We start from the raw sequence: 27,915 nt of genomic DNA, 5'->3' as shown, positions 1-27,915 counted from the left end.
TGAACATATATAACAGCATTGTGGCAATTGAAAATCATTAATAATTGCTTTTTTTTTAATCACTTATCATCTTGCTTTTTGCATATTGTGATGGTGTTAACTTTGTAGTCCATCTTGGAAAGTCTGAAACTCAATTTTTTTTATGCCAGATAGTTTATCAGTTCAAATAGTTGAAGTATGTTTATATTTAATCTTTTATATGAGCACATTATTAGCACATTATTAAATCCTCATTTACATTAAGTAGGACAAATATTTTTAATGTATAATTTTCATTGACATTTTAGAAATATAATTTAATGTAAGTTTAACTTGGCATATATATAAAAACTAGTTGAACTAGTTTTTTAAAAAAATATTTTTAGAGCAGTTTTAGGTTCACAGCAAGATCAAAAGGAAAGAACAGAAATTTCCCATATTTTTCCTCTTCCACAGTTGTATTCTCTCCCCCATTATCAACATCCCTCAGCAGAGTAGTACAGATATTACCATTGATGAACCTCCCCCAGTGCATGTTATCACCCAAAGATGGTAGTTTTACATTAGAGTTTAATGTTAGTCTAGTACATTCTGTGGGCTTTGACATGTATCCACCATGATAGTATTAAACACAGTTTATTCACTGCCCCAAACATCTTCTGTACTCTGCCTACTCATCTTTCCCTACCTTCTTAACTCCTTGCTGAACTCATATTTTGATATTTGATATCTGGGATTTAGATGATAGAAAAAAGTTATGTTCTGTTAAAAGCATTATTATAAAAAGCATTATATTGGTTGTTTATTAGTAATATGCATATGTTATATGCCACTTCAGTTACATTTTTAACAAGTAGAAAACTACTTGAGGAAGTGTATTTGAAATTTGGGGTCATTATTGATCTGGCAGATCAATGTTGATTAATTTGAGACTCTTGACCAGTTGAGTAATTGATTTCCATTTCTAATTTTATCAAATCTTCATGTATATAGATGTACAAGCAATTATGTTTTCTAGTAGGTAAGTCTTTTATGAAAATACTCCCAGTTATCTTTTCACATTTCTTTTAATCATATATTATAGATATCTATTGTAGTATATCTCAAGAAAATCAAACAGAATGGCTAAAGTTATTTTTAAAAACTCTTCATTAGTTGATGTATATAAAATAATCTTTAGCAATAAGAAATACCTCAACTAGATTATAAAAATGTAAATGTACAGTATCTTGATGAATGAACTCTACAAATAATCAACACATGTTTAAAGAGTTTCTCTTAATGAAGGAGGTGATTAGCTACATTTTTAAAATTCACAATTAAATTTCATTATATGACTGTGGTCATGTAAGAATTGTACTTTTAAAAACACCTAGAAAGAAACAGTTTGCTGATCAAATTGTGACTGAAATAATAATAATTTTGTGATTCCAAATAACAATAATAATAATTTAAATGATAATGGTCTGATTTCCAAATGAAAGTTGGAGGTGTAACACCTACCACTTAGTGAACATCTAACAGGTACTGTGTACTGTCCCTGGTGCTTTATAGATACTAATTTTCTTAATCCATGAGACAGGTGCAATATTTTTTCCATTTAAAAGATGAAGAAGTTGTGGTACAGAGTGATTTAACAGTGCCCAAGGATGGATTTGGATTTGATTCCAGGTGTTTTTAATTTTAGAATCATGCTTTTAACTCCCTGTACGTAGTCTCTCTTATAAGAATATGCATTCAATAATAATGGGCATTATATCATATATGCAAATGACTATAATACCATTTGTTTTTTAAACTTTAAATGCATATGGGCTGCAAATGAATTACTCTAAATATGAATAATCTTCCTGTCATGTCAAACAAGTTCTTATTTGAATGACTGGAAGCTGTAGAATTAGACTATTGTAGTATGAACTATTAAGTAATTTGTGTGTATAACTTTGGAGTCCTAGAAATATTGCTAGAATTCTATATTTTGGTGTCTTATTTTGAGGGTATAAAGAAGGGCTTAGAAGCACCTTATTTTATGATTAGTTTTGAGCCATCTTTACTTTCACTTACTAAATATTTAAACATCTTTTAGATTGAATTTAGTAACCGGAGTTGGAGGCTTTTAGTTGTTAGCAGAGATATGATCTTAGTTGTTGCAAGTGTTTTAATTAGTGTATTCTTATTCTGTCTTGTTTTTAAACAGAATAAAGATCCTAAAATGTCTCGAGTTGCACTGGAATCCTTGTATAGATTGTTGTGGGTTTATGTAATTAGAATAAAATGTGAAAGCAACACTGTAACTCAAAGGTGAGTACCTTTGTTTTAAAATATGTTTAAGATAAAGTGTTGGGACTGGGGGACATGGCTTGGTGGCAGAGCAACACATGCTTAGCATGTACAACGCCCTTGGTTTAATCCCCAGCACCAAAATTAATGAAATAATAAAAGAAAATCTTGTTTAAAAAAGAATCACACTAACGGAATTTTAGTTAAATATTTGGAGGAAGGAATAGAAGTTCTCTTGACATAAAGAATAGGAAGACCTTTTTGCTAATATGCTGCTAACTTCATGGTTTCATTATGTTGAAATCTTTTCTTCCTGTAGTCGTCTCATGAGCATAGTGTCAGCACTTTTTCCAAAAGGCTCCCGAAGTGTGGTTCCTCGAGACACACCTCTCAACATATTTGTGAAGATTATTCAGTTCATTGCTCAGGTGAGTAATCTATTGTCATAAATTGGAGTTCAAAAATTTTTTTATACATCTAAAAACATGCCATCAAAACATGGGTTAATGTTGAATGGTGAAAGGTAAGATTGCTTATTAAATAGTAAAAGAAAAATATGTTAATTTTTTTGAGGGAGGTTGACAAAATAGGTTTTAATCGTTAGTTTAAATACTTCGAGAAGGACAGAAAGATGCACAAGTTTAAGCATTTTCAATTTAGGAAAGGCAGAGTGTCTAATATGTTAGTCCATTCACTAATTATCACTGAGTATCCTAAAAGATTTCTTTGAAAATTATTTTTATAATCTGTCTTCACCCAGGTTCTCAGGTACAGATACAGAATCCACAGTAGCTAGTTAAACCCACAGGGACCTTTTAAGGAAGACACATAGCTCACAGAATTACTAGCAGGATTCAAACAAGTTCTTATTTTAATGACTGGAAGCTATAGAATTGGACTATCAGAAGCTGCTCCCCCTACCAGAATCAAAAAACTGTTAAATAAGGAAGTCACTCTGGGCGAGATCATGTATGCCTGTAATCCCAGTGACTCTGGAAGCTAAGGTAGGGGGATCACAAATTCAAAGCCAGCCTCAGCAACATAGCAAGATGGTCCATGAACAACTTAGTGAGATCCTGTCTCAAAATAAAGAATAAAATGGGCTGGGGATGTGGCTCAGTGGTTAAGCATCTCTGGGTTCAATCACTAGTACCAAAAAAAAGGAAGTTGCCATATAGGATGAGTATCATGCCATGATCCCCACTGGTAAAATTGATTCCTCCTCTCTTCTTCACCCCCATGCACTTTTTCTTCCTCATGACCCCAGACTCACATTAGTACATCACCTGGCAGGATTACATCACATACTGAAGCCTTTTTTTGTAAGGCATTCTCTGAAATATAATTTTAGCTTTGTAGCTGCTGCCGTAAAGGAGGTTATTAGAAAGGGATTAAATGTGTGTTGAGTGAGCTAATCAAAGGTTTTTGCCATATTCTTTTTTGGGACATCAGCCCTGGAGAAACGGGTAAGAATACTACCACAATTTAGAAAGATGCTCATTCTAGAACAAATTATTATGTTCTCTTAGCACTGAAGCTATGACAGTTTAGATGATCTATAATGAAATCTTATTTTTTACAGTGAAGAAATAAAGGACTATTTAAATAAATACATTTTAATTTATTAGAGCAGAGAAGTAATGATAATTAGATAAGAGTATCAAAAAGACTGATAAAACAAATTGTGTCTTAGATCTAATGTTCAGAAAACTAATGTCATTAGGTTGCCTTTTTCTTTGTTTCTAGAATTGTGCGCATCCCAGCACAGCAGTAGATCTGTAACACTCCTCTCAAACATTGGTTAATCCGATGATTTATCTTTTTTTCCCTTGGAGAGCTCCTTGCCAGAGCCCTTCCGCCCCTGACTTGCTGCCCTCAAGACCTGCCATACACCTGTCATCTTAGGACTTCCTTTCATCATCCTTCTACCAATTCTTTCACTTAGATTATAAATGATAAGTCATATTTTAACCTTAATTCATATGTATTTTTCTTCTGTTTAAATGTATGGATTTTTTTAAGGCACAAACCTGTATCATTGCCATTATATGCATAATTTTTATTTATTTATTTTTTTTTAATTTTTTATTGTTGGTTGTTCAAAACATTACAAATTTCTTGACATATCATATTCCACTCTTTGATTCAAGTGCGTTATGAACTCCCACCTTCACCCCATACACAGATTGCAGAATCACATCAGTTACACATCCATTGATTTACATATTGCCATACTAGTGTCTGTTGTGCTCTGCTGCCTTTCCCATCCTCCACCATCCCCCCTCCCCACCTCACCCCTNCTTCCTCCATTGCATGCTTTTAGCCCCTTTATCAAATATAAGATAGTTGTAGTTTTGTGGATTGGTTTCTGTGTCCTCTATTCTGTACCATTGGTCCACCCGCCTGTTTTGGTACCAGTACCATGCTGTTTTTGTTACTATTATATGCACAATTTTTAGATGGGACTTAATATATACTAGCAAGTTACGGTTTTTTGTTTTTTTAAAAAAATAGGAACGTTTGGATTTTGCAATGAAAGAAATAATATTTGATCTTCTCAGTGTTGGAAAATCTACTAAAACTTTCACCATTAATCCAGAGGTAAGAATATATATAATATACTAATAATGTATATTTCTATATACCATATATAATAATATGCCATATATAATTACTACCATATATAATATATATACCACATATAATAATTATATACCATATACAATTACTACCATATATAATAATACATGGTAATAATATACCTCCCTGTACTATTTACTTATTTCCTTTGAGCAAAGTTTCTGGAATCAAAACTTTTAGGTTTAAATCTTAGTTCTACTTCTAACTACAACTGTGATTCAGAACAAGTTATTTCACCTCTCTGAGCCCTGCTGAATTATTTAATGGTCATATTAAGCCTTGTAGGAAATAACAGAGGGATTAAATTCTCCAAGATATGCAGCTCATCTGGCTTCTAGAAGTTCTGACATGAACTTAGGTTTCTTTTACTTTGAATGATTTCTATTTGAGGTGCTTATTAATAAATATCAGCCATTCAGCATTTTTTGAGCACCTAAAATATTCCAGGCACTATTCCAGGTGTTACAGAAAGACAAGAATCCTTTTACCCAGAAGGAGCTTACAATAAAGAATAGTAATAATATGTAGTAAATATTATATCCTACCTTTGCTGATTTTATGCTTGAGTCTTTATGTTTCAAAATATTTTATGACCTAATTTCCTGATGACATTTGAAAATATAAAAAAGCAAAGTAGGACTGAGGCTTTAGCTCAGTGGTAGAGCACTTGCCTTGCACATGTGAGACACTGGGTTCAATCTTCAGCCCCACATAAATAAATAAAGATATTTTAAAAAAATACTTTTTAAAAAAAGACAAAATAGGTGTTATCTTTGTTCTTATTTATTTTAAAGTACTATGCTGGTCCTCATAATTGAATTCTAAGATATATGTTTGTGGTAACAAGTGGATTTGAAAGTTATTCAAGTTTTTTACTTGTAGGTTTTAAAAATAAGCTATTACTTAAATTGGGTAGATGGGAGTGTTTTTGTAGATAACATATTTAACGTGGCTTCCAGCAACAAAAGTCAAAGAACAGAAGATTTTTTCTTTTTAAAAAATATTTTTAAAAATATTCTCTCCATTGAAGTTGATTTCTGAAAGTAAAATCTTTTCCTCACCAAAGTTCTTACTAGGACTAGGAAAAGTTTTAATTCTGTTGGTTTGTTTTAAGGGTTATTGTTATCATCCAGGCTTACTATATTAGGATTATATTCGATCTGTATTCCCTATTTAGAAATCTTTTTAAGCTTGTGAAAGCTGGTTTAGTTAAAAATCACATTAAATTATCCCTTAGCCCTCTTATTCAAATTGCAAATTGCAAGAAAGAAGGTACAGGTGAAGCAACCACAGTTAACCTTGCTACACTGTAGAACTTCCTGCTTCTTCCACTGGTCTCCTTCAACTGAGTGAAGCTTGACCATCTGATAGGTAGATAAAGGGAGGGCTTCATTGCCCTGCCATGTCTAATGATGAGTGAAGCTTAATGTTTTCATTTTATTTAGACAACAAAAAATGTTTTCTTCCTGTATTCCAGTGAACTACCTAACCCAGTCACTGGGAGGCTTGCACCCTGCCGTAGAGAGCACTGGTGCAGGTTGGAGTGAGTTACATCTTGGGCTGAAGTGGTAGGGATGCAGACAGAGGTGAGGCAGGCCATTCACTGAAAAATGGAATATCGAGTAGCAATCAAGTTTGAGGAAAATATTAAGTCTAATCTGGGGCATCTTTTGGATGTCTGAGAAGAGAAATCACACAGGTCTGAGGGTCTGGGTTCAGAGGAGAGGCATGGGATTTGTTGGTGGTCTGGGATGGATGGTATTTGAATCTGTGAGTATGTGAACTTTCTTTGGGAGAAAATACATAACTATAGAAGGAGGAAGCTTAGGAGTCTGACATGTAGGTAGTGATGAAATGGCCAGTCCATGGTACAAAATAACAAAGGAAGGGAGTGTGTCAGGTGGGGAGGAGCACTTAGTGGTACCTGTGCTACTGAAAATCCAGTAGGACTCCAGAGAAGGCCCACTGGTCACTGATGAATGAGAATTGCTTCAGAGAAGCAGTATGGGAATATCCAGTGCATTAAGATAACCTGAATATGAGAAGAGATCATTGATGGTGGAATGTTCCAGAAAATGCAAAAGCATATAGGATTTCAAAAAGTAGGAAGGCCTTCTTTGCCTGCACTGTATCAACAACAAAGAGGAGGAATAAGAAGTACCATTTTGAGTAGATTGGTACAGTTTGTGGAGAGAGGTTGAGAAAAGTTGTTTTTTCTCCCTCTTGTGAATTGAAAGAAAAGTCATTTGCTTAGAAAGAGGAAAGTATGGACCGAAGAAGTCAAGGTAAGCTGAGGAAAAAGGAAGAGGTGTGGAATACACTTGGAGGATAGGAGAGACACTTGACCCCAGAAGGGAATGGGTGGGATTTGGGGATTTGAATCTAAAGCAAAACTCTAGTGCCTAGACTGGTTATTTTTCCTTCTGTCTTCTTTCTGCCATCTCCCCTAGTGTTATTTGGTAAGATATTTCTCACATGAAAGAAGATAATGTATGGCACTGATTTCTTCCTTTTGAAACTTTTTTCCTCTAAAGAGAATGAACATAGGCCTCAGAGTCTTCCTTGTAATTGCCGACAGTTTGCAGCAGAAAGATGGTGAACCCCCCATGCCCACAACAGGAGTTATTCTTCCCTCAGGAAATACTCTTCGTGTGAAGAAAATTTTTCTTAATAAAACTTTGACAGATGAAGAGGCAAAAGTCATAGGTTAGTGTCAACTGGAAGAAATAAATTACTTTGTAATATTATTTAATATTCTTTCTAAAATTATCTGATCAAATCTAAAGTATATATTTGCTAAATATGGTTATTTTAGTATATACATTAGTATCAAATAAATACATTTTTGATAATGTTTGTATGTCTTCATGTTGAGAGTCTTCTTGTTAGATCTAATTTCTCACAGGATATGTTTCACTCAATTTTATCCTTTCTTCTAGTTAATTTGTATTCTCTGCATAATTTTTGTATAATTCCTCCACTTATTCCAAAATACTAAAGCTGATCAGGGAGAAGAATATTTTATAGTTGAAACTCCTTCTTTGTGATAATAGTAGGCTCATGTCATTTAAAGATTGATAGACTCAAGCTTGGTGGTACATGTCTGTAATCCCAGTTACTCCAGAGACAAAGGATAGAGGATTGCAAGTTTGAGGCCAGTCTGGTCAACTTAGAGAGACCCTGACTCAAAATGAAATTTTGAAAAGGAATGGGGATGTGACTCGGTGGTAGAGTGCTTGCCTAGCATATATGAGATTCTGGGTTTAACTTAAGATCAGTGGGCTTTTATTACCCAAACTAACAATTATTTTTATAATTTCTGATGTATTCTAACTATGAGATTTTTTTTTGCCCTAGGAATGTCAGTTTATTATCCTCAAGTAAGAAAAGCATTAGATAGCATTCTCCGACATTTGGACAAAGAAGTTGGAAGACCAATGTGTATGACTAGTGTGCAGATGTCTAATAAGGAGCCTGAAGATATGATTACGTACGTAGTAAATGATTTACCTTCATTGCTATTTCACTTTTCATAAAAGTTCAGATGGTTCATTCTTACTTACCTGTTCTCTTTAAACTTCTCCCAAGTTGCCATCTGCTGTACTTTTGAATACAGTGACTCCTTCCACATGTCAGTTTTATTCTTTAACTTAATGTTCAACTAGTGCAGTAACAGAAGTCACTCTGGGTCCCAGTGTAGTTACCAACTAAAGGCCTTACATTTATTCAGTGAATAAATTCAGATGTGTGTTGTATGGGCATGATTAGGTTATTAAGACACAAGCAAATGCTCTTACTTCCAGAGTTAATTAAAAAAACAAAACACAAAAAAAGACAAAGAAATTCCAAAAACCAGAACTTGGGTATTTTTGTCTCTTAGAACCAGGGGGTATACATAGGGGAATAATGTCTGAGTAGTTTCTTGTAGAAACTACTTCTACCCCATCCCCACACGATATTTGTCATCCCAGTGTCTTCTATATTGTTGGGGACTTACTCCTCAGGAGACTGTATTTTATAGCAGCAACTTCTTTTGTTTTCTAGAAAACATTTGCATATTCTCTATAAGGGAGATTTTTATGTGTTCTAATATTTGCATTACAGTCTGATGTAACTATAATTGTGCTTTTGTGATACAAATATGCATATTTAAATTTTATGTAATGTGCATTTTAGTTGCAATATACAGTTTTTATATGCTGCTGTATTCTAATTTCTCTGAGCTTCTGTAATGTGAAGTTTTTGTCTATATTCCCTTCTCTGAGATATCTTTCTTCTTGTCACCAGAACCATTTTCCTCATGTAAGTCAGTAAGTTTGCATTCCATTCCTCTGACTTTCTTGTAGTGTCTGAAGTGGCAGCAGTATCAATACTCCCTTATCTGCTATTTCTTCTGTAATTCCATTAACATTCAATTTGAATTTCACTTCTAGTGCATTTTAATTTAGGGTCTTTAGGGTCTTTCAGTCATGAGGAGAGACACAAGATGAAAATAAAGATTTTATTACTTATAAGTCCTTCAGGGAGAGGTGGGGGTTGTACACAGCACACCTGGAGGCCACACACACACACACACACACACACACACACACACACACAGAGAAGGGTGTTATGAAGGGAAAAAGAAAGAGAAAGGGACTCATGAGTCCAGAGAGTTATTCAAACAGGTTTCCGTCAAGATGTTTTAGTAGTTGTGTTTAAAGCAAGCAGTCACAAGGTCCAGGAGGTAATTCTGTAACTAAGAAATGGCCATGGTGGCTTATCTGCACAGTACACACAGGGTGCTGGTGTCCATGAGGCCAGTCAGCCAGGGTGTATCTAGCTGTCCCAGGGGGAGGTGGCACATACCTGGATCTGTCACATCAAGTAAATGGTGGGGAATGAGGGGTGTATGTAGAATTAGAAAGTGGGTCAAGAGTGACTGAGCCCTGTGCCTTAAATGAGAAAATTAATCTTGTATTTAAAAACAAATGCCAGGGCAACATAAAATTATAATTAAACTACAGCCATATCTCTTCCTTTCTTTGCCGCACTTGCATCTTTGTTGGCTGATTTTTCTCCTTTGATTCTCCAATTTTATAAAATGTCACATGGCTTTATCACTGGGAAACAAGCAGGCAACATCCCTGCACCCTTGGCTGGCTGTGTGAGAACTGGGTGGCAGGTGTACACTGACTGGGCTCCCACAGCCCTGAAAGACGTGGTGTGGTCAGTCACTGATCATGGTGTGCTTTTGTCACTCACACAGCACCTATGGACTAACAAGCCAATAGCAAATTTTGTGCCATTAGCTAATGTAGAGTAGCTGAAATTTATTTCTTTATTAATTAAATAATATATGTGATTTAACTAAATCAGTGACTGAAACTCACGCATTTTGGACCCATGCAAAGAATGGACCAAACACATAAACATCTCTAGAAGAAATATTGAATCATTGCCCCTATAACAAATACTGACCCAAAACACTTGGAACATTCCTAATTATTTTCTACATAAGGATTATTTTATTAGGCCAAATGGAGAACAATTTTGATAAAATATATCTAAAAACCTTACATTGAAATAAAGGCTGAAATTAAACAATTAAGAGGTTAGATATTTAAAATTAATAATAACTGAAACCCTCAAATAGCTATAAGAGGATATAGTAGAAGAGCTGGGGTTGAGTTCAGTGGGAGAATACCTGCTTGGAATGCCCATGGACATGGATTCAGTCACTAGCACCCCACAAAAAGAAAGGTAGAAAGGAAGGCAAGAAAGAAAATATAAGAGAATTAAATTATTAAGCCTCTGCTCTGGAGAGACCAGGAGTCTCAAAAATTGGCACATTTTAGCCAGATGTGGTGATGTACACCTGTAATCTCAACAATTTGAAAGGCCAAGACAGGAAGATTCTAAGTGTGAGGCCAGCCTCAACAATTTAGCAAGACTGTCTCAAAATAAAAAGAGCTGGGGGCTGTAGCTCAGGGGTTAAAGCACCCCTGGGTTCAATCCCCGATACAAAAACAAAAGGCACATTTTATTATATAAAATTTAAACATATATGTTTGTATGTGTATCACAAAAGGACAAAAAAATTAATACCAACAGTGATATATAAGAATGTCTGATTCTGAAACCCTTGTTAGTATGGAATGTTAAATGAAAAAAAAAATTTTGTTGTTAATTTTATAGGCCCCAAATAATAGATATTCAATTATGTCAACACTACTATTCATAATATTAGTATTTAACGAATGTTTATGGAAGGCTAAATTGTTTTAAATAATCTGATTTTTATTTAAAGTATTATAATTTGTTTACATATTATTTGATAAAGTTGATGTGCTTTGTTTGTAATTAATGAAAACTTTATTGCTTGCTGGCTGTCTTTTTCTGGAATTATCTCTGTATTCTTTTATCTGCTGCTGGGTTAATTTTCTACTGGATTTGTCTTAATGTACTTTTCATATTAAGTGCAATAAGCTTGGGGACAGGCTCCCACCTACTGTAATAATTTTTGCAAATTTGATTTCATTGTGCAGCGTATATAATACACTTCTTATTAAGTTCTTTGTGATATGTTTTTCAGGGGGGAAAGAAAACCTAAAATTGATTTGTTTAGAACTTGCATCGCTGCAATTCCAAGGTTGATTCCTGATGGTATGAGCAGAACTGATCTCATTGAATTGTTAGCAAGGTAAATAAGAATTATTATTATCTGCTGTGCTGATTTTTATGTCTTTACTATCCCTTTAAATTGTGATACACTTCTGTTTTTAACACTGCAAACCAGTAATGAAGACATTTTCAGTCCTTTATTTGATTTACTTTCTAAGTCCCTGTTGTCTTTTATTATTTATTAAACACATTCTCCCTATTCAGTTTTAACTTCTGAAGTTCTTTTGGATTTCCATACAGATCCCATTTTTCAATTCTTTATCTTTCTATCTGGTAATAGTTCCTTGGATTTATATGACAATTATTCCTTAACATATGGGCATTATCAGTGTGTGGTGACACCCAGTTAGGAATTAATTACTGTGTTTACTCCTACAGTCATTTCTTTAGTATCCTGGGTGGTGATCAGGTCTTTTCTTTCTCCCCATTTTTCTCCTGTGACAGAGCCTATAGCATTTATTTTTTTTTCTTTCTTTTATCATGATATAGCTCTACAAAATGAGGAAATGTCATGACAACCAAACTTAAATACTAGCTCCTAAAACTAATTCTGAGTTGCACTGGTGACCTATTGAAAAACTTCCTTGTTGGTACCAGTAGGGACTCCCTAGATAAGCGGTCAACAATTTTTTTCTGTAAAGGACCGAATAGTAAACATCTTAGGGTTTGCAGATCATATCTCTACCATGTAGTTCAACAGCAGCCAGCAATGATCTGTAAAGGAGTGGGTGTGACTGTGGGAATGGGCGTCCATCTGGCTGGATTTAGCCCTTGAGCCACTGTTTGCCAGCCCCTACCCTAGATGGAAAACCAAGTATACTAACTGTAATAGAACAGGGATGCTCAGCTCTGTTGAAAAATATGTACTGGTTGCTGGGCACTTACCACTGAGACTCAAATCAAATATGCAATGAATAAACGATGAATAGATTGCTCCAGGTTCCCTCCACCCTCTTCTTGGGAATACCTGGTGTTCAAACAACCACATACCACCCTGTCAGCTGTTAAGGTTGGGGCCAGAGTTAGAATGGTCTTTGTCTCTCGTGAGTAGAGGAAAAAGGGGTTGCTTTGAAACTTGACACCATTCCATAAATTCCTCCTTTTCCACTCTGCCTCTTAATTTTTGCTGCGAATTACATTACAGAGTTACAAAATTTCATGCCAACATCAGAAATTAGAGATATATTATTTATAACACTCTTCCTTGGGAGAGCAGTGAACAGCTGCTGTTCTTACTCTGCTCTTACTCCTCCCACCTCTGCTTAACTCACCTGAGATTTTGTGAAGGATGACCACCATGATGGGTTTCCCATATTCTCCAACTGAATGAAACTGCACCTGTAAGGGGCAGTGACTGGGGAGCCCAGGAAAGAAGCCAGCATCTGAACATCGAATGACAATTTGCTTTGCTTCTTTCCCTCATGACATTTGTTTCCTGATTAATTGACTCAGTGGAAAGGAAGACTCTAGGGTCTGTTCTCTCTTGTACTCTACCCCTATCATTTGGAATTGTGATGTTAAGCAAATCTTGACTTAAAGTAAAGGATATAAAGTTAATTAGTTTCCCTACCTTTAATCAGCCAGGACTCATTGTTACCTCATTTTCACAAGGAATAGTTAACTCGTGGATCTTTGTCCTGAGTCTCACAGATGGGTGTATGATCAATGGTACATTCATGGATTTGAGGGATGTTGAAATAACCTTTAAGTCAGCATTGTGGACAGTGTCTCCCTTGGTGTGTCACTCGTAGATAGAACACACTGGGCCACAGAGCCTTGTTCTGACGGTTTCCTTGTGATGTGCTGATGTAACTACTACTGCTGCTTCATGTCTCATGCCCAAATCTGTGAGGCTGGAATACCTATTCTTTTCAGCCTCCTTCTTAGTGGAAGGTTGGTTTGGTGAAGACCAGAACTGAGTTCAGCAGGGTAGACACTGTGGTCCCTCCTTTCTCCTAAACCGTGCAGCTTCCCTCCTGTCATTGTGCATGACTCCAACTGCTCAGCTTCCCTTGCACTTTTGCAGTTATGGTGTGGTAGGGATTTTTTTTTGTTCTTTAATACTGGGAATTGAAACCAGGCTTGCTTAACTTAACCACTGAGCCACATCCCCAGCCCTTTTTATGTTTTATTTAGGGACAAGTTCTCACTAAATTGCTGAGGATGGCTTTGAACTCATGATCCTCCTGCCTCAGCCTCCTAAACTGCTGGTATTACAAGCATGCGCCATTGCACTTGGCATTGTGTTGTATTTTAATATTAACTTTGTTTTGGTACTGGGGATGGAACCCAGGAGCACTTAACCACTGAAGCACATCCCCAGCCATTTTTATTTTTTATTTTGAAACAAGGTCTTGCTAAGTTGCTGAGGCTGGCCTTGAATTTGCAATCCTCCTCCCTCATCCACCTGAGATGCTGGAATTACAGGCGTGCACTATTACACCAACTTAATATCACTTTTTTGTCATATTCTTTTAGGCTAATTCTAACTCTAATACATTTGTCTTTAATTGTCAGTCACCAAATAATCCTCTTCAGCCCCAAATTTGAAACTCCTGTTCATCTGGTAATAGACATTCGTGGCTTCACTACGGCAGCTTTTTTTTTTTGATGATTTTCTTATTCATCATTCTCTTTTTTTAATGTTTGGTTAAAATCCTATAACTGAAATTATGTTCAAGGCCTTGTAATATCTTGATTGTTTTAAAAAATAATTTTGTATAGCCTCTTCTCTAATTTAATTTATTTAGACTTAAACTCTCTTTGGGGCCTTGGGTGTTGAGTCAACCCATTTTTTTCCCCTAGGCGTGTACCATTTATGATGCAACTCCCAGACTTACTCATATTCTTACCTTCAAGAATAATTGCTATTAATTGATTCCATCTTTATTTTGTATTTTCTTTTTCATAATCAGCCATCTTATATAAAAGTAACCTCAGCTACATATAGGAAATAACTGAGATAAGTCATGTCCTTTCCCATGATGTTAAAGGACTAAATAAATGTGAGATAGTGCTAAGATATTATGTGACTTGATATAATATTTTATTGACTATAAAATAACACAGTATTTTGAAGTTTGAAAGTTTAAATGCATTCCTGACATGCCATCTGTATTCTGTTTTAAACTATAGCATTTAAATTAGGATCAGAGATGTCATTCCGAATTATAGTGAAAATACCAACTGATGTGAATAGATTCATGTAGACTTAGTTGGCATAAGGGATGAGTATCACACAAGAAAGTGAACATTGGCTCCTGTCTTTGCACTTTTTACAAACCAGTGAAGAGGACATATATTTTAGCGACTTAGTTTTTAAGTTTAAATGATAAGACTCTAGGATAGATTTTGAGGTATCTAATGGAATTTTGTTCTCGGTAGGCTCACAATTCACATGGATGAAGAACTGCGTGCTCTGGCTTTCAATACTCTGCAGGCACTAATGCTTGATTTTCCAGATTGGCGGGAGGATGTTCTTTCAGGATTTGTTTATTTTATTGTTCGTGAAGTGACTGATGTCCACCCCACGCTTCTTGATAATGCTGTAAAGATGTTGGTACAATTAATAAATCAGTGGAAACAAGCAGCCCAAATGCATAACAAAAACCAGGACTCACAGGTACCAAATTCTCTTATACTCTCCCTTTGTATATGATCAGTGGTAAATGACCAATAATGATGTCAATATAGGTTTACATTCTCAAAAATTTATATTAGTTTTACCTACTCTTAATGTTTTCTTAATTCCTTGCACTGAGCTTCCCAGTAGTGGATATGTTAAATACAAAATGTTTGTGTTTCGCACCTTTTCCCACTTATTGTTATCCCTTTGATAACAATTCTATTTTAGTGAGCATAGAAAGTAGAGCTAATTCTAGCTCTCATTTAGATTGTTTCTGATATTTTCTAAACTTACACAATAAAAAATTTTGGTAGTCTTCCATTTGGATCATCTGACTATTTTATCAAAGGCACCAATCCCTGCTTCACATTTAGTGTCTGTATTCCTTAACAATAAAAGATGCTTAAATTGTTGGTTGATGATAATGTGTAAATCATAGAATCTTGGAATTTTAGAGTGGCAGCATCTAAGCCAACCCAGCTTTCCAACCTTTAACGAGCATATGACTCACTGGTGGCTTAAGAATCTCTGTTTCTAACAGATTCCAAGTGATGCTGTGCTGCTGGTCCACCTTGCAGTAGGAAAAATGTAAACTCCTCTCAGTTTTACACATGGGAACATTAGACTGAGAGTAGTTAAGTGTTTGTTCCAAGGTTATAGAGTTGTCAGCGAGTGATAGAAATTAGGTACATAATTCATACTTAGATACTTTCTTCTTCTTGCACACTATTACTGTTTTATAAATGAAATACTATTCAAATTGCTTGAGCCAAGACAGACCTATAACACAAATTTCAGTGACTTGCTTTTTTTTAATTTATTGTTCTTTTGAAATGTCTGTACAAATGCCTTTTTAATCTTACTTTTAATTTGTATTTGTTTTTCAAGCATGGTGTAGCAAATGGAGCCTCTCATCCCCCTCCTCCAGAAAGGAGCCCGTATTCCACTGTATTCCATGTGGTTGAAGGGTTTGCACTCGTCATCCTCTGTAGCAGTCGACCTGCCACTAGGAGATTAGCCGTCAGTGTCCTTAGAGAAATACGGGCTTTGTTTGCACTTTTGGAAATACCTAAGGTAAGATGTAGGTATTTCATTAGTTATCTAGTTAAAGTACTTTTAAATCATCCTTTTGTTATCTTTATCTCATTTCTGTTGTTACAATGTAGGTGTGTTGCTTTCCAAGAAAGTCTTTTAGGAAAGAGCATCTAAACTAACCCACTTGGCCTCAATTTCTTTCATAACAAAGAGTGCTGAAGTGAACTTTTCAGTATCTTAGCTTTGGCTACTTTTCTGAAACACTGATAATTGTTTTTAGATATATGATGTCTTTTTTTTACAGGGTGATGATGAATTAGCCATAGATGTGATGGACAGGCTGAGCCCATCCATTCTTGAGAGCTTCATACATCTCACAGGGGCTGATCAGGTAAGTAATGATTTTACACTTCTCAGTATTGTATTCTATGCCAATGCCCTGTAATTTGATAGAATGGAAAGAAACACATTTGTCAGAAACACATTACAAAGAAAACGTATGAAAAGGTCGCATATCAACATTGATATAGGAATAACTGTCAGTCTCTAAATTCTTTTCCTCTTGTCTTGGAGTACATGGACAGGAGGTTCATGCACTTTCTGTAAAACACCTGACTAATAATTCATTATCAACAACCAAGATAGATAATAATGAAGTTTAAGAAGCCTAAGTAAGAGATGATTAAAAATAACAATCAAAAAATTTTTGCTTTAGATTATTAACCATGAATTATGTTAACAAAGAGTAATAGGTGACTTGCTTCTAGTGCGTAAAGCAGTGCTTACTGAACATAATGCTCTGAAAGTAAATCTTAATCTCTTCATTGAACAACTATTTAAGAACATGCACCTCTGGAGAAAAGCCTGTGTTCTTTCTGGTCTGTTCCACTCATGCGTAGGTAGGGCATATCAGCATGAAAGTTAATGGCTCACTTTTTAGTTCGCTAGCAGCTTCAGTATGCCCATAAAAGTTGGCTATTCATATTTGAATTACTTAAGTAATGGTTCAAAACCTTTTTGGTTTGTCAACCCGTTGGAGAATAATGAAAGTATACAATCTCTTTCCAGAAAAATTTGTGTATGCATATGCAGTTTCAGGAATTCACCATCCCCTTAAACCAACCTCAGACCTCATGTTATCCTCTATTCTAGCAACCACCAGTGACCACTTAAAGCAATTCACATGGCAGAACTTTGAAAGTTATTGAAATGTGCAATAACCAATTTTTTTTTCTCTTGTAGACTACTTTGCTATATTGCCCTAGCTCAATTGATTTACAAACATTAGCAGAATGGAACTCTTCTCCTATTAGCCACCAGTTTGATGTGATTAGCCCATCGCACATATGGATATTTGCACATGTGACCCAAGGCCAAGACCCATGGATTATAAGTCTCTCCAGTTTTTTAAAGCAAGAAAACCTTCCTAAACACTGCTCAACAGCTGTGAGCTACGCTTGGATGTTTGCCTACACAAGGTTACAGTTGTTGTCCCCCCAGGTGGATATAAAGTAAGTTGTTTTCCTAGTGTAAATTTAAAAATGTATCAGCTGTCAGCTTTCATAATGCATTTGGGAAGTTGTACAAATTGGAAGTCCTATAAATAATGTGGCCATATTATATGGATCTCTCTCTCTCCCTCTCTCATTCATATATGTGTGTGTGGGGTGTGTGTGTATGATATGCTATATTGATATCTTAAGGGAAAATAAAGTTGTGAAGGATGTATCTTATAGCCCCTTCCCCCTTTTCATGTATACAGGGTCACCAAATTATGTTTGTTTTCTTAATAGTACTGAGCTTGATACATAGTATGTGTTGAACACTTTATTCATGTCTATCTTATTCCACAGAGATTCAGTACTAGTATTAAATCTTGATGCAAACTGTCTCTCCTAATATAGAGATATATGGTATATGATAGAGATTTAACTTTAGTTAAAAAAAAAAAAAAGAACTTTTGAAAACATGTTATAATTTGTATCTACCTGTTTTTTGTCTTTTTCCTCAGTAGTCCCATCAATGCTAAGAAAGTAAATACGACCACAAGCAGTGACTCCTACATTGGCCTGTGGAGAAACTATCTAATTCTTTGCTGCAGTGCAGCAACATCCACATCCTCTTCAACATCTGCAGGCTCTGTGAGATGTTCTCCTCCCGAGACGCTGGCGTCCACCCCTGACAGTGGCTATGGCATTGATTCCAAAGTAAGTTTTTCAGACCCACCATTGACTCTGAGTGGTACTATGAAAGGAATATTATAAAATGTCTTTTCACAGATAGATTACTTACATTGGAAATTAAAATACTTCAAGGAAATCCATATTTTTAAGATATCATACCTGTTTTCCTTCTTTTAGTCTCTAGAGTTCTCAGATTTCTCAGTGCCCAAAAAGAGTAATTTAAAAAATTAAATGCCTTTCTAAAATTGTCCTAAATCATGTAACGATACCAAATATTCAGTAAGAACAGTTATGTCATTTTTTATGGTATGACACAAAATGTGGTGTACTTAAAGAAAACTTAAGACTGAATGTCTGACTTTGACACTGATGACTGTTTTAGACATAATTTTACTAACTCCTGTTCATGAATCAAGGATTTGATGGTGGACGTCAGCCTATTATATTATATGATTATATGGCAGTGAATCTCTAAGAAATTAAGAGTCCTACAAACAAGTTCTATTAAGTAACCTGCAGTAAGCCCCTGGTCAAGGCATGTAATGTTTTATATACCACAGGTGAATTTTGAAGCAACATTCGTGTAGAAGTTTCATCTGTCTTATGTACTTGACCTAACTTTGAATTTGAAATGTTAACTTATTTAGTTGGACTTGGAATCATTTGTGGCTGCATTTTTTCCTCAGATTATTGGCATCCCATCCCCTTCATCCTTGTTTAAGCACATAGTTCCAATGATGCGCTCTGAGAGCATGGAAATCACAGAATCCCTTGTTCTAGGTCTTGGCAGGACCAACCCCGGGGCTTTCAGGTAATTATCTTCCTATGTTTCTCTGCAGTCAAATAAGACTCAGACTAGAGGTCTGGTAGAGTTAAGCAGAATACTCATTAGGATAGTTGCGTAGCAGCCCTGACTTTTACCAGTTAACTGGCCAAGTAATAATTAACTCAATTAATTGAGTCTTTTATTTCCTTATTTTTATTGAGCAAATTGAGGTTAACCCTATTTTCTTCACAGAATTCTTCCTCTTTTTTCCTCCTGGTGCTGGGGATTGAACTCAGGGCCTTGTGCATGATAAGCACATGCTCTGCCACTGAACCACAACCCCATCCCACAGGATTGTATGTAAATAAAGCATATCCATGTATAATTTTTTTTTTCAGTACCAGGGATTGAACTGAGGGCCTCACACATGTTAGACAAGCATTCTACCACTGGGCAACAACCCCCTCCCTAAATATTCTTTACAAGTGATAAAATGCCATGTAAATCTTTAATATTTTCATACTCATTTTACTTATCTAGTAATTCTGTTAATGTATAATCTTAGTCTGGGTTAAAACTTTAGTTTTCTCTGTGTTGTTTAAAAGAATGGAATCTTTCAAAGAAATATTTACATGCATATTATATATTTTTCATATTAATAAAGCAAATTCTTTATGTTCTTTATGTTCTTCTTTTTTGTTTCCTGTGGGTCCCTGAATGTATTCTTTTCAGAATCTTGATTGGTATAGGATAGTATTGATTTTTTTTTTCCTCTTGAAGATGACATGTACAAGAAAATAGGCTAATAAATTTTAACATAGCTATAGTGGGAGAGCATTCAACATAAATGAAGTTTTAGAAGACTTTTAGGGAAATAAATATACTATCATGCTACTGAAAATAAATGGAATATAAAAGTTATCTCATTTAAAAATTTTTCAAATTCCTATGGATAGAAGCAATTTTGAAGCAAATACTTGGAATGTCTACAGTTTTCTTTATATATATGATGAAATTGAGTATACTTTTTGTTTTCTTCTTAGACTTTAAAAAATTTCTCAATCTTACAAAATTAGCACATTATCAGTTCATAATCAAAATGTAAACAAAGAGAAATTTATCATTTTCATGAAGTTCATACCCTTTTACCCACTAGTTTAATATATAAGATTAATCATAAAGAAATAATCAGAAATGAACACTAATTAATATTAACATTGGTCAATTATCCAGTATTTGTAATAACAGAAAGAAAGAATTGAATGATTCAATAATAAATGACATTTTATTGAAGTATGATAGAATATTATGAATTCATTATGGCACGTGAAAGTAACTATACTAGTGTTAAGAAAAAAGATGCTATTTTATATGTAACAGTGTTTCAAAAATTATGCAAAATAATTCAACAAAAATATTGATGGTAAATACCTCTCTGTAAGCTAAAATAAATGGCCTGTACTAGTTTTTGTAGTTTTCAAATGTTCTATAAAATGATTTATTATTTTATAGTAAAAATAAAAGAGTGTTTGAAGCAGTGGGGTTAGGGTTAACACTTGTTTACATCATTACATTAATATTTACATATTGGCTTGTAAGTATTCAGATTCTGTGTAGCTATTAATAGACTACATATAATTTTTTTCTAGGGAACTAATAGAGGAGTTACATCCAATAATTAAAGAGGCACTCGAAAGAAGGCCAGAGGTAAGCTCTGTTACATAGTTTTCTACCATTAAATTTTTTTTTTGGCAAACACATATTTCTCTGCTATATACTATATATTATACCACAGGTTAGAAATTAAGAAGTAAAAGATTGTCTAGTATATTTTTATTTATTTGATTTCATTTTATATTTTATTTTTTGTGATACCAAAGATTGAACTCTATGTACTCTCCCACTGAACTTTACTCCCACCCCTTTTTATTTTTTGAGTCAGGTCCTCACTAAGTTGCTTAGGCTGGTCATGAACTTAGGATTCTCCTGCCTCAGCCTCCCAAGTTGCTGGGATTACACCTGGGTGCCGTCACACCCAACTCCAGCTTTCTTATGTACATTTAAATTTTTTTTTTCACATACAAACTATTCATCCTACAGCTGAACATATGTAGGAACCCATTGTGTAATACAAATGAGACATTGCTATAGCTTAAGTACAAGCAGGAAGCAGGGTGTAGACTGGAGTTAACTTTTTCTGTAAAGTAGCAGTAGTAAATGTTTTCAGCTTTACCAGTCTCATGGCAGCTACTTTGTAATTTGAAACATTCATGGACTACATAAGTAATTAGGTATGGTTATCCCCCAGTAAAACTTTATTTACAGTGACAGGCAACCATGGGCCTGATTTGGCTTATGAGTCCTAGTTTGAAAATCCTGGTTCTGGAATCCCAAACATCCAGATCTGCACCAAGTTCTGTGCAACTTTTAGAAATTAGATGTCTAGTGGNACTTTTGTAGCAAAATTAATCATTGAAAAACTTTAGAATAAATAAAATCTGTGGGTTTACTTGAGTCCCCTTTAGGGACTTTAGTTTTTCCTGCCCTCCTGTCATCTTCTTAGAGTGTCTTTATGATTCAGTGACAACAGTTTACTAATCCCTGGAATTCTTATATAATGGTTAAATCAACAAATCACCTAAAAATAGTTAGAATTTTGTTCTCCACATCGTCACATGTCTCTTTGATGCAGTGTCTAGCAGACTAATTATTCCGTACAAGCAGAATAATCTTAATGAGCCCAGAATCTATCTCTGGCATTCGAGTTATTCTTCCCGAGTCACACCAGGGTTTTCTGTGTCCTTCCCTGAAGGTTTTTTTAATTAATATCTTTGTATCTGTGGAATAGAATATGAAACGGCGCAGGCGTCGAGACATTTTACGAGTACAGCTGGTACGAATATTTGAACTGCTGGCAGATGCTGGTGTCATTAGTCACAGGTAAGTATTGGATTTTGATTTTCAAAACTTTGGAATGATTATTTCTCATGAAATATAGAAAAACACCTTTGCAATAACAAAATCTATCAGTATCATTGTACACATTAATTTACAAAAAGGCATCTCGTACATTCATCAGTGTTCAAAAAATATGTTAGAAAATCTACCAGCAGAACTGGATCACTCTGGACAAAAATTGGTGATAATGTTTCTATGGTTTTGCTATTTGTTGGAACCTGTTTTCTAAGCAAAGGGACAACAATAGCCTTATTTTGACAGGCTTCCCTATTTTCTTACCTCATCTTGAAGATTTATTTCTTCTGGGCTTGAAAAAAATCACATGTTAAAAAGACTAAATATTATAAGATTTGCAAATTCATTCCAAGTAACTTTTATCTATTCTGCTGGGAAAAATTAAATCTACAAAATAATTCATAACTATGTTTCCCATCATTTATACATTAAACCATAAAACCTTGAGTTTTATTGCTAAACTGAAAGTTTCTTGACACTAGATCAGCCCCTTGAGGAAAATTCCCTCAGAAGTGTATTTAAAAATAACCACTTTGGAGGGCAGTGGTACTTCCTGACCATTGAAGGAGAAGAATAACAGATCTGTCCATAACCACAGAAAGGCATATGAAAAGAAATTGAAGAAATGTATTTATAATTGAACCAGACAGTAACTGAGTGTAGAATATTTACATTAGCATTCGTCCTAATTATTTCTTTTTTGTACATAATGTGTTTTATATTTAGTATCAAATACTTTTGGAGATTGTTTTCAGAATAGAACTTTAATGAAAGAAATTTTAAGCCCGTGCTTTAGTTTTCATTCTTAATACATGAGAAGCAAATGAGAGAAGGGGGAAAAAAAAACCCAGCTAATTTCGGAAAAGTAAAATTGAAATTTATGAGCTTGAAGCAAAAAGATATCCTAACATGTATCTGAATCTTTTCCTTTTCAGTTCCTTTTAAGGTAACATTAGTAAATTAAGAAGCTTTACATTGAAGGTTTGTTTGTTTTTTTTTTAATATGATAGCAAATAATGATTCTCTTTTGAAGAACTGCAGAATTTTGGTATTTTGAAACTACAAAAGCTATACTCACTCTTTTGAACACTTAATTTTTAAACACTATTGTGTATTCTGGTTATTTTTTTTAAGAAAGAGAAATTAATAGAGGGTTATCAATGTTGTAGATTTTATTTATTGTTTAAGGAAAAAGTTGAATTCTGAGTGTCAGAATCTTGGAATCTTAGTTCACCCAGCGGATCCCACGTGCTTGGTGCATACAATAGCAGTGAATGTTGCTTAAATGAATGCATGGTTTGTTTTGGTGCAGGTTGCAGTCTACTAAATTGCTTCCCCATTCACTAATAGGTCATGTCCCAGAATTTAAAGAACATTCATTTTATAGAAGAAAAAATATTTGGTCATGAATTCATATAATGATTGTTTATTATTGTGGACTGATATTTTTAAAATACTGCAGTAACATTGCAACTCCTTATTCTTGTTTTCATGGGTTCAGGATGTTGGTACTACTCACAACTAGCAAAAATGAAATAATAATAATAATAATAATAGTTTTTGCTTTTAAAATAATAAATAAGCTCGGCACAGATACATTAGACTATGTAATCCTAGTGACTCAGAAGGCTGAGGCTGGAGGATTGCAAATTCAAGGTCTCCTCAGCAACTTAGGGAGATATTATCTTAAAATAAAATAATAAAGTCTGGGGAGGAAGTTCAATGGTAAAGTGCCCCTGGGTTCAGTACCTAGTATCATCATAAATGACTGAATGAATGAATGAATAATTTGTATTAGAAATACTTTTCAAGGAAAGCTGACCTTAATAAACATTAATGTAAGAGCTATTACTTTATATAGTACTTATCATTTACTAGGTCATTTTATTAGTGACCCATTTATATTCTTACTAAAACACTGGAGAAGATATGATATACATGTGTAATAACTGATAGAGCAAGGCAGTTTAAGACTTTTGACTTTAACCATTAGTCCTCCAACTAGTCCACAGTTTCCAGACTTGGATCCCTTGACTCAAAGAGAATCTCATTGCAGAGATTCTTGAGGCAACTCCATAGATCTAAAAAGATGTGAAGCTCAGTACTCTATTCCACTCTTATTTGAATTCTTTTTAGATTTTGCATCCTCTGTAATAATCTATCCCAGAAGGTTGTGGGGAGTAAGTACCTAGTGGATATTTGACTATGTCAGAGGTATAATATGAATATGCATGGATATTATACATATACGTAAAACTAGTCTTTCCTCTTTCTATTTTTTCTATATTCATCCTCTCCCTCCCATTAGCTTCCTTATCTCCTTATCAAAAAGCTCTATATGGGGCTGGGGATGTGGCTCAAGCGGTAGCGCGCTCGCTTGGCATGCGTGAGGCCCGGGTTCAATCCTCAGCACCACATACAAACAAAGATGTGTATGCCGAAAATTAAAAAAATAAATAAATATTAAAAAATTCTCCCTCTCTCTCTCTAAAAAAAAAAAAAGCTCTATATGTTAATAAATACAGATAGCATTTAGCACTTATAATAGTGAATTAAAGTTAGATATGGAATTGAATAATACAAATTGAAATAGCAGTTCTTTGATTACAAACCACCATCTATTTTATGTATATTAAGTAAATCAAAATCATATTCATTAAATTTTATACTGCCATGACCATGAAAAGTTTAATATGTATTATTCTAATTTTGATTACTAGGGATTCATTTTGAGTTATGTAATGGAGTCACGTTTTGATTATCATTTATTTTCTTCAATATTTTCAGTGCAAGTGGTGGCCTTGATAATGAAACACATTTCCTCAACAACACTTTATTGGAGTATGTAGATTTAACCAGACAACTCCTGGAAGCAGAAAATGAAAAAGACTCTGACACACTGAAGGATATACGATGCCATTTTAGTGCCTTAGTGGCGAATATCATTCAGAATGTTCCAGGTATTACTTTTAGTTTCTTAAAGCATTACTGAGTATTAGGAGACCATAATTCATTCTCTTCCCTTGAGACCATAATTCATTCTCTTCCCTTGAGGTTTTATAATCAAGTTGAAAAGCAACTTGTACTGGAAAAATGACAGCATAACATGAATGGCAAGAAATCGTTTTATTTTTAAATTAGTACCAGTTGATTAGAAATCAGAGAAGCAACCCAGCATAGATTATTATGGTCAAGACACAGAAACGAAATTCTGAAGAAATCAATTAGAATAAGCTGTATGGACAAATTTGTTCTAGATGCAGTGAACAAAGGAGCATAATGCTTCAAATGATAATTTTAAATAATATTAACAAGATTGTTTTGAATAATGGGAGAAGAGAATTATCAATGTGAATATGACAAGGACACAGCAATACTGTCTGTTATGGAGCAAGCGCCAAGATGTGCTTTGGAGTTTGATTTACACAATTGCATTTTTTAAAAAATTTATTTATTTAATTTTTCTAATTAGTTATACATGACAGCAGAATGCATTTCGATTCATAGTACACAAATGGAGCACAATTTTTCATTTCTTTGATTGTATACCAAGTAGTGTCACACCATTTGTATCCTCATACCTGTACTTAGGGTAATGATATCTGTCTCATTCCACCAACTTTCCTACCCCCATGCTCCCTTCCTTCTCCCCTCCATTCCCTTTGCCCTATTCAAAGTTCTTCCATTCCTTCCATGCCCCCTGCCACCTACCGCCCACTGCCATTGTAGATCAGCATTTACTTATCAGAACATTTGGCCTTTATTTTGAGGGGACTGGCTTACTTCACTTAGTGTGATATTCTCCAGCTCCATCCATTTACCTGCACATGCCATGATTTATTCTCTTTTAATGCTGAGTAATATTCTATTGTGTATATATACCACAGTTTCTTTATCCATTTATCTATTGAAGGGCATCTAGGTTGATTCCACAGTTTAGCTAATGTGAATTGTGCTGCTGTAACCATTAATGTGGCTGCATCACTGTAGTATTCTGTTTTAAGTCCTTTGGGTATAGACCAAGAAGTGGGATAGCTGGGTCAAATAGTGGTACCATTCCAGGTTTTCTAAGGAATCTCCATACTGCTTTCCAATTGGTTGCACCAATTTTCAGTCCCACCAGCAATGTAAGAGTGTGCCTTTTCCCCCACATCTCACCAACACTTATTGTTGCTTGTGTTCTTGATAACTGCCATTCTGTCTAGAGTGAGATGAAATCTTAGAGTAGTTTTAATTTGCATTTCTCCAATTGCTAGAGATGTTGAACATTTTTTTCATATATGTGTTGATTGTATATCTTCTTCTGAGAAGTGTCTGTTCAGTTCCTCAGCCCATTTATTGATTGGGTTATTTGGGTTTTGGGGGTATTAAATTTTTTGAGTTCAATATATATCATGGAGATTAGTGCTCTATCTGATCACAATTGCATTTTTAAAAGTCATAAATTCTTTGCAAGTGTAAGACACAAAAATGTGACTATAATTCTTCTGTATACAGCATAAATAGACCTCTTATCTCTCAAAAATTAAGGTTATTTTGTTATTTTAATGGTATATGCTAGCAGCTGGCTTTTAAAGAGCATGGGCTATATTTTATAACAGGGTCACTTAAGCACACAGTCGGGTATGTTAATTTCAAGTGAAGGAGCCCTATTTTGATCTTTGGAAGGAAAATAATGCTGTTGAGTGGAAAAGAGCATTTTTCTTCAAATTTTCCATCCCAAAGCTCACTGATATAAAGGTCTGATTTAGCTTATTACTGTGCACTTTTCCACAACCTCCCCCTTGGTTTATGGAGATACTGTTGAAGTTCTTCAACAAAGATTGATGCAGAGAACTCATGAGATAGAACATCAAAGTGGAAAAGATCATCTAATGCATTCATTTTCAAATGATGCCCGTGGCTCTTTGGATGCCATCAGCAGGATGCAGCAGAATGGATTTGGATGCTGAGCCTCACACCTTACTTCACCCAGATTAGCTCCTCTGTTATCTGTTTTGTATGTTAAGATTCCGTGTAAGGTTCCTTTTCAAAGGCAACTTTTCTGCTTGGAAAAAAAAAATAGAAAGTTTAAAATAACGTTTTAATCCAAAGCCCTCCCAGTTAACCAGGATCCTGGGGTGTATTTGTGTTAACATCTTGGCCTGGGGAGGAGCAGGTCCTGACTCCCTATTCCGTGCCAGTCTCCCTGTGCCATTCTGCCTGCTGTGATAGTTTCTGTGACTTGGATTTGTATAACTGACTTCTGTTACTGTGGAGGTTTAGGGCAAGTTTAAATGAAAACTTGCTTTCTGTTTTACAGCCTCTCATACTCAATAGTGACTTGCCATGTATGTTAAAGTAAAAAGACATGGAAATAAATTTTTCCATCTATGTTTTTATTTACAGTACACCAGAGAAGAAGTATTTTTCCTCAACAGAGCCTTCGTCACAGTCTGTTTATGCTGTTCAGTCACTGGGCAGGTCCTTTTAGCATCATGTTTACACCCTTGGACAGATACAGTGATAGGAATATGCAAATTAATAGACATCAATACTGTGCATTAAAGGTATTTACTTAGAACCTGAATTCCTTTTTTCTTAAGAACAGAGTTAAAATATTTTCATGTGTCTCTCTCTATCTGGTTTTATAAATGGGGTAAGGATTTCTTCAGAGTGCCTGAGAATATTGCAATACATGTTTGTCTGCCATATGGAAATACTTAAACCATACCTTTATTTAAGTACATAAAATACAATGCAAAAAAGTTTCAGAATCTATCAAAACTTAA

General features: G+C 34.7%; 1 protein-coding gene across 10 annotated transcripts in view; it reads left to right on the top strand.

The window, feature by feature from the left end:
- Positions 1 to 27,915, top strand: part of Fryl (FRY like transcription coactivator) — a 234,906-nt gene that overhangs the window by 143,001 nt on the left and 63,990 nt on the right. For all 10 annotated transcript variants that reach the window (XM_048784445.1, XM_048784446.1, XM_048784439.1 and 7 more), the window contains 16 exons: positions 2,177 to 2,280; positions 2,579 to 2,687; positions 4,774 to 4,860; positions 7,434 to 7,605; positions 8,257 to 8,389; positions 11,474 to 11,581; positions 14,947 to 15,184; positions 16,076 to 16,261; positions 16,527 to 16,613; positions 17,465 to 17,733; positions 18,234 to 18,429; positions 19,092 to 19,216; positions 20,821 to 20,878; positions 22,020 to 22,111; positions 24,932 to 25,104; positions 27,533 to 27,693. In XM_048784445.1, the coding sequence (XP_048640402.1) occupies positions 2,177 to 2,280; positions 2,579 to 2,687; positions 4,774 to 4,860; positions 7,434 to 7,605; positions 8,257 to 8,389; positions 11,474 to 11,581; positions 14,947 to 15,184; positions 16,076 to 16,261; positions 16,527 to 16,613; positions 17,465 to 17,733; positions 18,234 to 18,429; positions 19,092 to 19,216; positions 20,821 to 20,878; positions 22,020 to 22,111; positions 24,932 to 25,104; positions 27,533 to 27,693 (2,298 nt within the window). The remainder of the gene's footprint in view (positions 1 to 2,176; positions 2,281 to 2,578; positions 2,688 to 4,773; positions 4,861 to 7,433; positions 7,606 to 8,256; positions 8,390 to 11,473; positions 11,582 to 14,946; positions 15,185 to 16,075; positions 16,262 to 16,526; positions 16,614 to 17,464; positions 17,734 to 18,233; positions 18,430 to 19,091; positions 19,217 to 20,820; positions 20,879 to 22,019; positions 22,112 to 24,931; positions 25,105 to 27,532; positions 27,694 to 27,915) is intronic.

Source organism: Marmota marmota, unplaced genomic scaffold, assembly GCF_001458135.2.
Source record: "Marmota marmota marmota unplaced genomic scaffold, marMar, whole genome shotgun sequence".
In the NCBI taxonomy this organism is placed as follows: Eukaryota; Metazoa; Chordata; class Mammalia; order Rodentia; family Sciuridae; genus Marmota; species Marmota marmota.
The sequence above is the reverse complement of the archived record's forward strand: the minus strand, read 5'-3'. Positions and strand labels throughout refer to the sequence as shown.